The 14,120-nt window shown below is 35.0% G+C and overlaps 1 protein-coding gene and 1 long non-coding RNA gene across 2 annotated transcripts; both read right to left on the reverse strand.

Moving 5' to 3' along the window:
* Window positions 1-1,390: 1,390 nt before the first annotated feature.
* Window positions 1,391-4,508, reverse strand: LOC136069323 (uncharacterized). The gene is made up of 3 exons (XR_010630547.1): window positions 3,434-4,508; window positions 2,574-2,615; window positions 1,391-2,050 (listed from the first exon to the last, which is right to left on the reverse strand). It is a non-coding gene; the product is annotated as an uncharacterized LOC136069323 (long non-coding RNA).
* Window positions 4,509-7,533: 3,025 nt separating this feature from the next.
* LOC111999229 (H/ACA ribonucleoprotein complex subunit 4) lies at window positions 7,534-9,723 on the reverse strand. Its single transcript, XM_065777720.1, has one exon. The coding sequence runs from the start codon at window positions 9,515-9,517 to the stop codon at window positions 7,688-7,690; it is 1,830 nt and encodes a 609-aa protein (XP_065633792.1). The 5' UTR covers window positions 9,518-9,723; the 3' UTR covers window positions 7,534-7,687.
* Between the last annotated feature and the right edge of the window lie 4,397 nt (window positions 9,724-14,120).

Here is a 14,120-nt window from a genome sequence, read left to right on the forward strand (position 1 = left end):
ATGGGGATGTTAACTTAAAAGTTACACAACGGTATAGAAGATTATGTCCCAAGTTAGTTAGATTAGCCTCACGAGCTGCTGAAATTGAAGAAGCATATGCTTTGGTAGAGAGTGTTACAAAGGAATTAGAAAAGCGAGTTGAAGATATTGCCATGAAATTTTCAAGTGTGAGTCTTGATAATTCTAAAGATCAAATGTCATTGGGTGGTAGTGAAATTGTGGATCATGGAGAACTTATAAAGAATTTAGTTGAAAAGGTTAAAGGCCTCAAAAAGAAAGAAGGTTGTAAGGGTCGAAAAAGATGTAAAAGTTGGGTTGAACAACAATCAAGGAGAAAGAAAAAAACTTCAACGAAAGATACTGTTAGACAACAATTATCCAAGGTATGCTTTTGATGCAAAAAATATTGACAAATTTACATGCACTGTGTACAAACAATTTATTTTTTTATTCTTGGTTAAACTAACTCCTTATATCTTATCATACAGAAAAACAATAACTCTTCTCTCATAAATTACAATAACTCTATCTCACCTGTGCAATGCTATTCACATAAGATGAGCAATCTTGTGAGTTTGTAGGTAAGCAATTTTAAAGAATTTTTATTGCTAAAAATCTGAAAGTTTTAACGAGAACTATTTGTGATTTGTGATAGGAAATTGATCAGACACCTAATTCAATGGCATGGAGGACATATGAAGGTCTCCAGGGAAATAAATGCCAAAACAATTTCATTGAATCATTAAAGGTGAACTTGTTTATTCAGCTTTTTTTAAACTATTAACAAGTGGCATGTTCTTTTATGCAATGACATAGATGACACCAAATCATTATAATTTCTTGTAGGGAATGGATGTTGGGTTTGATCAAGCACTAGTTCCTTTGGGTGACACAACAAATAATTATGATGCTCACATGAATTTTCTGGGTAAATGATTAACAAATGATGGAAATTTTTATTTTTTTTCTTTTTGCCTTTACTAAGTTATCAAAAGATAACCTTGGGTTTTTGAAATATGTATAGGTATGTGATTTTGATGCTGCCAATGCTATGGATGTTGTAAAAAGAGAAGAGGAGATAGGCCTTTGTTAATACCACCAATGTTACATTTTTCTTTTGTTAAGATTGTCCTTGTTGTAAAAGAGAAGAGGGGACAGGTCATTGTTAATGCTGCCAATGTTACATTTTTCTTTTGTTAAGATTGTCCCTTTATAGAATAGGGGATAGGCCTTTGATATGTAGCATTTTTCCTTCTTTAAAACAATTGTACCTTGTGCAAAGTTGAAACTTCTAGATTTTAAATCAATATTATTGGCAATTTGAATGTCTAGCAATAAATTACATTATATTACATGTATAGTTTACAAACATCTATGAAATAACAAAGTAAGATAAAACTGATAAAATTGATATTATTGCCAATAACTATCCATTACATATCTATAACTATTGAAACAGTGGTAATACATGAAGCATTTTAGCCACTATTGATACATATTCTTCTTAATTTTTTTTTTTTTTTTGATAAATACATATTCTTCTTAAATATTGTGATCTCTACTACTGTCTTTTTTTCAAAGAACTAAATCCTAAAAGCCACTGTGGATGCTACTCAATGATAGCCACCTGCATAATTAGTGTGCAATCATAGATCATCAACATCCAAGCTTTCAAGTGAACCTGAAATTAGAAGCTGAAAAAAAGAAAAAAAAAAAGTGTCAAAGCTGGACCGTAAAGATCAATATGATACATTAAAATAAGTGTCAAAGTGTCAAAGAAGACTCAAAATTATCATTTGAGTGAAAATAAAGGGTAATTAGCACTTATCAAAAAAACTCATCATACAAATTTCATTGAATCCATGTGAAGAACCAGTCAATTCAAAAGTTCTAGATTTAGGCTATTTCCAAAAAATTAAAGTTCTAGTTTTGAAGAACCAGGCTTTTTCCACGTGAAGAACCAATATTCCTTCTTCCAAAATTAATACTCTTTAAGTAATGAGAACTTTCTCCAGAAGCAACAGAACTCCAATTCCAGCAAACAAAATGGCTGTAATCAAAGAATAAAAATGTTATATGGTGACATGAGAGTAACTTAAACTATCTATTGATAATGACTTGAGCCTCAATAAAATTCCATTTTCTTGTGGTGACATGAGACTAACAATAGAGAAGAACATCCTAAGGATGACATGGCATCTTGTACCTTAAAGCAGTTCAAGGGAGTTAGGTTTTGATTCACAAGAGATAGGGAGCCATGGAGAAAAATTATGAAGTTACTGTATCAATGGATTCCGTACATTGTATAGGATGATAAAAAAAAATAGAGTAAATGGAGTTACCAAAACTGATAGCAAAAGCTACAGAACCTTATATCATTGCATGAATAATACTCTAATAATTTGATAATTAGACGACACGCCTTAAGAAGGGTAAAAAAAGGGCTCATGAGTCTATGTTGAAGACACACGACCGCTTCCATATAGAATCATTTGAATTCTATGGGATATACCACCCAAGCAAACACATGGATATTAAAATCAACAAAAATTTTAATTAAAGAAGTATAATACCTATCACCATCACTTTCAATCTTTGACTCCCTGTATCAGAAGCTGCAAATTAAGGGAATGGCATAGCAAACTTGGTATCAATATCAACAATATATTTAACAAAGAACAATAAAGATCGGTATAAATATATATGCTATAGATTTTATATCAGGAAAGACATTGACATTGACCTCCTGTACCATGACAACTGCGACAAGCATAGATACTTGCACTTCAAGGTTGAACTCAGCACTTAAGAGTGAAAACACAGGCATTGGCCTTTTAATTGTAAACATAGTGGGGCAAACACAAAGTAAAGACTAAGAATTTTAATTATAAACACCTTGCAGGCAAAGGATATAGCCCAATTACCCAAGTTCATCATAAAAATTTCATTGAATCCATGTGAAGAACCAGTCAATTCAAAAGTTCTATATTTAATTAAAAGTCATGAAAAACATGTTTTTGTATAGATTGAGAAGACTGAACCTGGGTCTAAGGTTGAAATGCAATTTTCAAGTCACCACATTGACAAAAATTGCATAATAGTTCCCTCTAAATCTTTCACACGGCATGGCCCACACCATAGAGCCCAAAACTCAACAATACGTAAAGGGGTCCCAATTGTCAAAACTTATCTTGAACATTTATCAAACACCTTGCAGGCAGAGGATATAGTCCCAAAAAAACACAGCCCTTCTTGAGCAATCATTAAACAGTTTTGCAATAGTGAAATTGCAAAACAATAAAAATCTAATATCAACCATAGGTATGAAATAAAGAAACGAAAAAAAAAAAAAAAAAAAAAGAAAAAAAGAAAAAAGGAAGAAATTAATAGTCAGTAGACAATAGACAGAGAAAGAGTAAGATAGCTAATATACCTGGCCTCCACTGGGCTTTCAATGGTCATCCGTGGATGGTTTGAAGGGATTGAGCTGGGTGGATCCATCATTTGTGATTGAAAGAACTGAAAATTTCAAGGCTGTAGGAGAGTTGTAAAAGAAAGTCTGGTTTTCTTCTTGCCCAGGAGTGTCTTTTGGATTCAGGTGGGAAAAATGGTGGGAGTAATTTGTGGGATGATGAATTTCCCGGGTTTGAGATTTGTTCCATCCAAAAAGAAAAAAAAAAAAAAAAATTGGATCTGTTTGCTAACGTTAAAAGATCACTGCTGCTTCCTAAACTTATTCCTTTTTTGTGTTTTTAAGAGTGTAATTTAGTGGAATGATGATGTGGTAGCATCTTAAATCATTAATTTTAAATGAGGGGTGAGGATTTAAAGAAATTTACCTGGTAGAGTACCCTAGGAACTCTAGAAGATCTAAATCCCTGAGAACAGTTTATAATCTGATTTTATTCAATTCAGTCAAATGGCTTATATAAATGCTTAGAACAACCCTGTAAGCATGGGAGAACAAATTAGTAATTAAAAACATTACATTTTCAAGTCCTTAACTCATTGGAACTACAAAATAAATGACTTGTCTGCCTTAGAAAACTAAAACATAAAAGCTAAATATTCTCTAGGAAAACTCCAATTAAATGTTATTTGACTTCTTGGACAAAATAACCTATTAATCTTCAAATTATCTTCTAAAATTGTGGGAAAATTCATTCAAAATAATGGCCTTATTTGCTGCCACTTTATTCCTGTGTCACTTTCCATTTACTCTTCCCTCTCCTTCCCCTCTATCTCCATATGTTCCAAACATAGTTTTCGGTAGCCAAAGCTTGAGGGCTTCTTGTAGCCACAGAAAGCTACCATATGAGCATGGTCGGTCTTTGTGCAAGGAAGATTAGGTTCTATCTTGTTTCATTTATTTAATCCGTTTGCTTTGCAAGGAATGGAAGGCATATTGATGCGACAGGTAAAAGTTTCGGGTCAAGTTATGGGTTCAGGAGTTCTCAAGTAGCATCATATACTAGAGAAGGTAGTCACTTGAAAGAGGGATGGCTTCTGTAACCGACAGTTTGGGGCTGAACTAAGAGATTTATGCAAATTTACAAAATACATCAAGCAAAATTTGTGATCAATCGCAATTAAATTTGCAGAAGAAACTGTTAAAAAAACCAGCGAATAAGATAAACTCAAATCATATCACTTATCAAATTGAAAAATCACTCGAAAATCTCCCGCTAGAATTGATAAGTTCTATATTACGAGAATGGTTTTGAGGTCAGATGATAGAGGTCATGGCACAATTGAGAATGCTAAATTTTTTTATTTCTAGTTAAATTGAGAATGCAAACTTTAAAAAAGTGATCATGCAGACACACCTTCACTAAAGACAGTCCCATGTTCCTCTGTTTCTCCCATACATGTTCCCTTGTGTTCAGGGACTAAGTTGTTCATTTTTGAAAAATCTTGAACCTGGTTGGTATTAGACAGACCTATATAAGGACTCATAAGGGTCACAAGCATTCCTCTGTTTCTCCCTTACATGTTCCCTCGTGTTCAGGGACCAAGTTAGTCATTTTTTAGAAGTCCTGAATCTAGTTAGTATTAGCCTAAATCTCAGAGTAGTTTATTAGAATTTCTCCTTGATTATATAATGCACTGCATATAATGCACTGCTGTACCATTAGAACAGACACCCAACACAATAAATAAAAGGATGTTAGAAACTGTATTTCGAGAAGATCAAGACACAGTACAGTTTTAAGGTTTTAACTTACAACTACCCAGAACCATAAACAAAGATTGGCAAACTTGCCAGTCCCCTTCTATGCAGGCAATACCAAAGTTCAACAGGCCCTATGGAGGAGCACCCATTTGCGCTTGCTCTTTTTAAGAGCCAACAAGATTATTATCCAGCATATATTGAGTATATAAATGCTTCAACCCAAAGCTAGCATTCTAGTGACAAATGAGACTCACCGGTAGCAAATTAGATAAGCTAATCAATCCTGGAGACAAAACCAAAGTTAATCTTTCCTCATTTCAAGCACTAGCTACTTCCATTCTTTGGCAAGTTATTTTTAAACAAACACATCAAATAACAGTGCCCATACTATAAACTAAATTTTGTAGCAGATATCACACATGTTACTAGAAAGAGTAATCAAACCTTCCTTGTTCAAAAATAAGTCCATTCTGATTATAATAAATTAACAATATCAAATTAAAGGGAGAAAACAGCCTACCAGGCAGAGCTAAACATCAAAAAGTAGGTCTCCAGAATGTTACAGAAAACATGCAGTACTCATTGCAGATTGTAAGAAACGCATGCATATTTTAAGAGTTTTGCCAATTGAAAACCAATATCAAAATCCTTTCATTTATTCTTCTTCTGCATCTTTATTCTTGTTTCTTCTCGCTAATATAAGCAACACCATCACCAGCACCATCAACAATGGCAGTGGACCATGCAGCATTAAAATGCTCAGCCTGTGTCTTTATTCCCCATCTTCCTTTAAATCTTAAGGTCTAGTCCTCTCTAATGTCATTTATTGGTTTGCTCAGTTCACTTTGCAAGAAAGGGAAGGCATTGCAGAAGGAAGTTAACGGTTGGGGTCAAGCTACAGGCACAAGGAACTCACATGTAATAGAAAATGTGATTTGAAGAGGGATTGACTATATTCACAAAACAATTTGTACTGACTCACAGTATATGACGCGAAATTACAAATGAAAACAAGCTGCTTCTTTTTTTTTTTCTTTTTTCTTTTGGATAAGTACAAATGCAACCAAGCAAATTTTGCGATCATTAGTAACATAATTTGCAGAAAAAAAAAATTAAAAAAGTTAAGAAGATAAAGTTAAATCTAATGAAACAGCACTGCAAGTCTCCTACTAGTACTGGGAAGTTCATCTTACCAAAAAGGTAGAAAGAGGTATGAATTCAGATGAAAGAGCTCATGGCATAATCTAATATTCAAATCCTGAATCATTTCTTCACACAACTTCCCTAGGAGCTGTCCCATGTCAAGACTCATGAAAGTCAGAGATGTTTTGAGAAGAAATTCCAACAACAAACACAATTAAAACTAAGAAAAGGATAATTGGATTGAAATTGGATCAATCAAATATCAATTTCTAGGCTCAAAGAGCTCAAAAAACTATTCAAGTTTGAAACTCCATAAAATGGATTAGAAAAGGCTTCATACAATGACTCAAAAGAGGCTTATTTATAATAGCCTTTAATAATCCTAGAATCCTGACCTTTCATCTTACATGAATTAAATCCTAGCCATCAAACTTCATCAAAATTCATATACCCATATGACCTTATAAAATATTGAAGACAAGTAGACAACTATAAATCTAACATAACATAGAGAGATTAAAGACAATAAACCAAGGAGTGTCTTTTTTATTTTGGGCATAAATTTTTCTACATCAGCCAGGGTTCATATACCTCTCTACTGTTTCTGCTCTTCTCCCTTCTATGTTCATGACTTTAGAATCAAGACTCCACTGGTAGAGAGAAGGCATTTCTTAGCTAGCTCAGATTTCCCAGAGTAAATAAAATGGAGGAAACCAAGTTTCATGAAGATCAAAGATGACTTAGAAATAAGCTCTCACATAGAAGACCACATGTTATGATGTTACAAATTCACTCCCATACCAAAAATCAACTGCAAAAATCAGCTAACTCGGCAGCACTTTATGCAGGCACTAACAAATTTCAATCCAGAGGGTGAGCATCCATTTGAGTTTCCTCATTCTTTAAGGCCAGGAAAGATTATTAACCAGAATACATAAGGAGGTATAGATGCCTTGACCCAAAGAAAACATTCCCAATGGCAACCGACACTTGCTGACTAGATAAGCCAATCAATCTTAGAGCCACAAAAATCGAACTTATTTTTCATTTCAAATACATACTAATTGCATCCATACACAAGCTAATTTGAAACCATATAAGCATACGTAACTGCAGCTTCGACTAGACATGCCAATTTCTAGAGACTAAACCAGAAAAAATTGTCATACGTTCCTAGTTAGGGGGGGAAATTTGACATATATTTAAATAATGAAGAATTAACAAAACCAAAATTAGATCGAGAAAACAGCCTCAAAGCTAAACTGTGGAAATTAGGTCTTGGAAATGCATAAAAGAGTTACAAAAACTACAATAAAAATACTCATTACAGATGAGATGGGAGACAGATGGTCATTCATTCATTTCTTCCACCTATTCTTCATCTGCATCTTTATTCTTCTTCTTCTTCTTCTTTTTCTTCTTCTCACTCAAATCAGCCTCGCCATCACCATTAGCAATGCCAGTGGGCAAAGCTGCATCACCATCCTCAGCCTCTTTGCTCTTTTTCTTCTTTTTCTTCTTCTCAGACTTCTCTGCTTCAGGAGAACCAGCTTCAGCCTTATCTTTGTGCTCCTTTTTCTTCTTCTTCTTCTCAGACTTCTCATCACCTAAAGGCTCCACATTACCATCCTCTTTGTTCTTTTTCTTTTTCTTCTTCTCTTTCTTTTCAACTTCAACATCCACATCGTCTTCCTTGATCTTCTTAACCTTCACACTCTCTTCCTTCTCAACTGCTTGGACCTCAGCAACTTTAGCTTTCTTGGAAGATACAGGAGCAGGGCCATCAGTGCTTTCATCCAACTTCCGCTTTTGCCCTTCCCCATTTTCATCATCCTTACTTGTAATCTTCTCTTTCTTTACTTTCTCCACTAAAGCAGGTTCAGTAGTGGCAGCAAGCCCTGCAACCACAGAATCACCACCAGCTGGTAAAACTAGATTCCTTGCCCACTCTCGAGGTGTATTATCAATCGGCTTCCCATGCTTATCCAACTTCCCCTCTGCAATCAACTTCTTCTTCATTGACGCCCTCGGCCCCAACCCCCATTTCCTTGGGTAGATATCCCGATCCATCACCACCCTCTTAATCTTAGCCACCACACCATGATCACAAGTGGCCATCACAGCAGTAGTCATTTCCGCAATCCCCAATGCAATTGCTTCTCCTTTAGTAGTCATAAGCACCACTTCCTCCCCAACCTCAATATCATTCTCAAACCTCAACAATCCAGGAATCATCAACTTGGCACCATAACAAATAGCATTGACAGCCGAATCCTTCACAACCAACCTCTTATAACTCGTCAAAAGCACTTCAAGCGGCATAATCACCCTCCTCAGATAAGTCTCATCCCTATAATTCTCATAAACCCATTGTGCATCCATCACATCATGCATCGTTACCATGTTATCCTTCTCCCCCGAAATCCCAGACCTCACTCTCCTCAACTCCTGCATATGCCCCCCAACCCCAAGAATCAAACCCAAATGCACACACATAGTCCTCACATAAGTCCCAGCCTCACAAGAAATCCAAAAAACAACCAAATGCTTATCTGAGTCATACTCAAGAAGCTTACTTTCATAAATAGTCCTAATCCTAAGCTGCCTTTTCACAGCAGAAATCAAAGGGGGCCGCTGAAACACGGCCCCGGTAAGCGTCTCAAGCGCCCGAGCAACCTTAGACACATCAGGCACAGCAGAGTGCAATCTAGCAACACAAACATACTCTTTCCCAGCACCCTGTTGGGATTTAACAAGCCTAGTAGCTCTATCAATACAAACAATAAGATTTCCAGTGACTTTGGGATCCAAAGTACCACTGTGACCGGTTTTCTCAACCTTGAGAATACGTTTAATCCAAGCAACAACTTCATGAGAAGAAGGGTTAGCGGGTTTATCAAGGTTGAGAACACCATACTTGATGTACTGATCGAGAGGGCGCTTGAGAGGAGAGTAACCGGAGGGGAGAGGAGTGTAGTGTCCGGTTCGCACGTTGAGGCGGTCGTAGTTTTTGAGGAGGATCGGCCACTGTGAGGTGTCGATGGAAGGAGTGAAGCTCTGGGGTTTGATCACGAAGTCCTTGTGGTCGTCAGGAACATCGTCGAGTGGAGCTAGTGGTTCTGGTAAGATTATTGGGGTTTCGTCTTTGGACTTGTGCTTCTTCTTTTTCTTCTCCGACCGTGAAAGCTCTACCTCGGACATGGTTTGTTGGGTTTGGTTTGGTTCGGTGGTTGCTGTGTCTGTGTGACTGTGTGTGTGTTAGTGTGAGCGTGAGAGAAAATGAGGGTTTCTAGGGTTTTAGTGGAAAATGAGGCTTTATAGGGGTTTTTGGGGTTTGGGACTAATAGTAATAGAGACCAGAGAGGCCTCTCTCTTTCTTTCTGTATAATATGAATATCGGGATGGGGATGATGAGCTAGGGTTTCAACTTTCAAATTGGAGGATTGGGTCGGGTTGATAGTTTAGCCCAAGCTCAAAAACTTTGATTGGTGACTCAAGGTAACCCTGGCCCATGTAAAGCCCACCTCCAGTTAGGACTTGGGAAGACTCAAACCTTTTTTTTTTTTTGATTAAAAACTAGAAATATTATTTAAATACAATTATATGAATTATATTTTTGTTCTTCTTATTTTTTTTTTTTTTTTAGAGTTTTAATTGTCACACCCCAAACCCCAAAGGCTCCAAAGCATGAGAAAGACGTCTCAAAGTATTTGTAGATTTTTTTTTTTTTGTCTAACTGACTGGGACATTACATTCTTCTCCTCTTATAAAATTTCATCCTCAAAATTTTACGTACCTTGATTCTGAAAAAAGTTTAAGTATCTTGACAACATATCATACTCACGCTCTCAATATGCCTCTTTCACTGAATGATTCTTTCAAAGTACTTTTACCCAAGATATTGTTCTATTGCATAGCACTTGCGCCTTACGATCCAAAATCTCTACCGAAACTTCTTCATATGACAAATCATCTTTAATCTGAAGAGACTCATAGCTCAAAACATGCGAAGGATCATAAATGTATTTCCTTAACATAGACTCATGGAAAATATTATGAATTCCTGAATTATGAAATCTACTTCTGATAATGGCATTCTTTATCATCAAGCCAAACTTCAATCGTTTTTTGGTGTAAGTGGGGTTTTTTGAATAAAAAAAAAAAAAAACTAGAAATATTATTTAAATAGAAGTATAAGAAATTTTTTTTTTCTATTATTATTATTTTTTTTTAAAGAGTTTCAAACCGACCGTGAAAGCTCTACCTCGGACATGGTTTGTTGGGTTTGGTTTGGTTCGGTGGTTGCTGTGTCTGTGTGACTGTGTGTGTGTTAGTGTGAGCGTGAGAGAAAATGAGGGTTTCTAGGGTTTTAGTGGAAAATGAGGCTTTATAGGGGTTTTTGGGGTTTGGGACTAATAGTAATAGAGACCAGAGAGGCCTCTCTCTTTCTTTCTGTATAATATGAATATCGGGATGGGGATGATGAGCTAGGGTTTCAACTTTCAAATTGGAGGATTGGGTCGGGTTGATAGTTTAGCCCAAGCTCAAAAACTTTGATTGGTGACTCAAGGTAACCCTGGCCCATGTAAAGCCCACCTCCAGTTAGGACTTGGGAAGACTCAAACCTTTTTTTTTTTTTGATTAAAAACTAGAAATATTATTTAAATACAATTATATGAATTATATTTTTGTTCTTCTTATTTTTTTTTTTTTTTTAGAGTTTTAATTGTCACACCCCAAACCCCAAAGGCTCCAAAGCATGAGAAAGACGTCTCAAAGTATTTGTAGATTTTTTTTTTTTTGTCTAACTGACTGGGACATTACATTCTTCTCCTCTTATAAAATTTCATCCTCAAAATTTTACGTACCTTGATTCTGAAAAAAGTTTAAGTATCTTGACAACATATCATACTCACGCTCTCAATATGCCTCTTTCACTGAATGATTCTTTCAAAGTACTTTTACCCAAGATATTGTTCTATTGCATAGCACTTGCGCCTTACGATCCAAAATCTCTACCGAAACTTCTTCATATGACAAATCATCTTTAATCTGAAGAGACTCATAGCTCAAAACATGCGAAGGATCATAAATGTATTTCCTTAACATAGACTCATGGAAAATATTATGAATTCCTGAATTATGAAATCTACTTCTGATAATGGCATTCTTTATCATCAAGCCAAACTTCAATCGTTTTTTGGTGTAAGTGGGGTTTTTTGAATAAAAAAAAAAAAAAACTAGAAATATTATTTAAATAGAAGTATAAGAAATTTTTTTTTTCTATTATTATTATTTTTTTTTAAAGAGTTTCAATTTATGAAATCCGCTTTTGATGCTTGCATTCTTTATAAGACACCAATCGTTTTTTGTGTAGGAGAAAATGAAATCTCAAATCTCTTATTCAATTGTAAGAAATTTTACTAATTGAGTTAATTGGATTCTACTTTGTTTCTGTTATTTAGTCTTTATTATGTTTATACGTCCAAATTCATTTCATTAATGGCCTTTTAGAGTTTTTAGACTAACTCTACCATTAAGTTCTTAAAATCCTCTTGATCTATTTTGAAACAAGTAGATAGGATTTTACCACATTATTAAAATTTAAAATAATATTTACTATTATTATTTTGGTTTCTATTTAAATAATTAATAATATGGTAAAATTCAATTAGTTCATTTCAAAATAAATGGATAGTATCCTAGGAACTTTGTGGTGGAATTAAACTAAGAACTTTGGAGGATCATAATCTATCAAATGCAACCTTCATTTATTACACCAATGACATGGTAAATGAAATTATGGATTAACCTACAAAAATCACGAGTTGACCTATATTTTATTTGAACTAGAAATATTTATAAAAATAATCAATTCAATCAGTTTTTTTTATTCTTGTATACATATAATATGAAACTTGAAATTTGTATCACTTATTTAATTATAGAAACATTGTCATTAAAATGGTGAATATAAATTTAATATTATTTTTACTTGTTTATACTTTATTGTCTATTTATACTTTGATTGAAGATTATTATTTTATAGTGTCAACATTTTCACAGGTAGATCTAGAAGCGGGGTCAAATTTGTTAACCTTTTCATTCTTTAGGTGAAAAGTTAATATTTTGATCCTTTTGATTACAAGTTTCTGTATAACATTAGAAATTCTCAATACTATATATAATAACAAGCTAGAATGCCATATGCATTTCAAGGAATCCTGCAATTCAATCAGATTACTTTTGTTATCTTCTCTTGTTTATCTTTCCTCTGACATAGATCACACCAAAATGGACACAAGTATTCAATAGCTCAAATTCTATAGTAGTAGATGATGTGATCATGCCACTGCATACTGGTTGAGTGGTTTAAGACCATAGACTAGTTCACAACTTTTTGCTACAACTCTAAAATGTCAGAATAGTTACCTATCACGTAAATGGTTGGTACTACCAGATTTATTCTTACAAGTTACGGGATACTGATTCTAAAAAAATACAAAAAAAATTTAAAGGCACAAAAAAATACACAATTTTGGTCACAACTTTCCTCTCTTAGGGTGGCTAACTGTGATTGGTGGAAAAAGAATTAACAGGTCCATGTGAAAGTAACATGTAACCGGTCACAACAACTTGCCGTGAAAAGCTGTGAATTTGTTTGTAGTGCCAAAGAACTCAAAAAAGTAAGCTACTAGGATACTAGAAATATAAGTGCATATCACAGGTTCTCCATAAGGGAAATACCAGATCAGGTAGAATTCCTAACTTCTGCAGAACCTCATGTAAAACACTTCATGTTCATCTGGTTAAACAAGTCTATTGGAATATGTCTGGTTAGCAAAATCTATAATTTTTATTTGATTGTAAATTTCTGAAATTTCTGCCAAACCTAAGTTTAACATCTTGCTAAACAACACGGAGGATTTGCGCTTTTGGGTAGAGTACAAGTAGCATCAACATTCTCAGGAAGCAACATTTGGATGGTTTTGTACAACTAAACGTACAATTTAAATTGTTTCCTTGCATTCCATAAAAGTATCACCAATTAAGCAGCACCCATTGCGATTCCATGGCACAAAATAATCAAAGCACATTCAAATCCAGGGCTCCAAAGTCCAAATTTTGGTGTTGTAGCTAAAATGAAAAGAGCATGATATTGCAATCACTCAGAACAGCAGAGGTTAAAAAATAGCAGAATAAGCAAAAATGACTGCAACGTAAGTAGGGATACAACAGAATAAAGTAAGAGCAAAGATCAGATCATGCGTGCCTAAAGCCTATTCCAGTAGAGACAGGAAATCTTGTGCAGAGCAAGTCCCCCCCGCCCCCCCGGGTGGGGGACACTGGGGGATAGAGGAATTTTATCACCATCAATAATGAGAGATAAAAGAGAGAGTGCTGAGGGTGAGACTAGTGTTTTTGAAATGACGATATATATATATATATATAGACATATGTGTGCGTGTGCACGCATGCTCATGTCAGGCCAAGCAAAACCCATCCCTGCCCCATCCATTCTTCAAGATAAGGAAAACCCACTCGGGCAAAACAAGGGAAGACAGCTCAGCCCACCCTAAGCATTAAAATCACTTTAAAAAACACTGCGGCCTCCACTACCCTATCCCCTCCAAATGAACGATAATCATCATAGTGAAAGACAACAACACCTAGCATCTATATAGATAGACTAGGCTTACGCAACCAAACCAAAGTCGATAATGAACGGCACCAAAATTTGACATTCAAATCTAAGACTCAACTTGTAGCATGGTGATCCTTCCATAGCCATAAGATTTCCTCA

The sequence above is a fragment of the Quercus suber genome, unplaced genomic scaffold (assembly GCF_002906115.3).
Source record: "Quercus suber isolate HL8 unplaced genomic scaffold, Cork oak 2.0 scaffold_162, whole genome shotgun sequence".
NCBI classification, from domain to species: Eukaryota; Viridiplantae; Streptophyta; class Magnoliopsida; order Fagales; family Fagaceae; genus Quercus; species Quercus suber.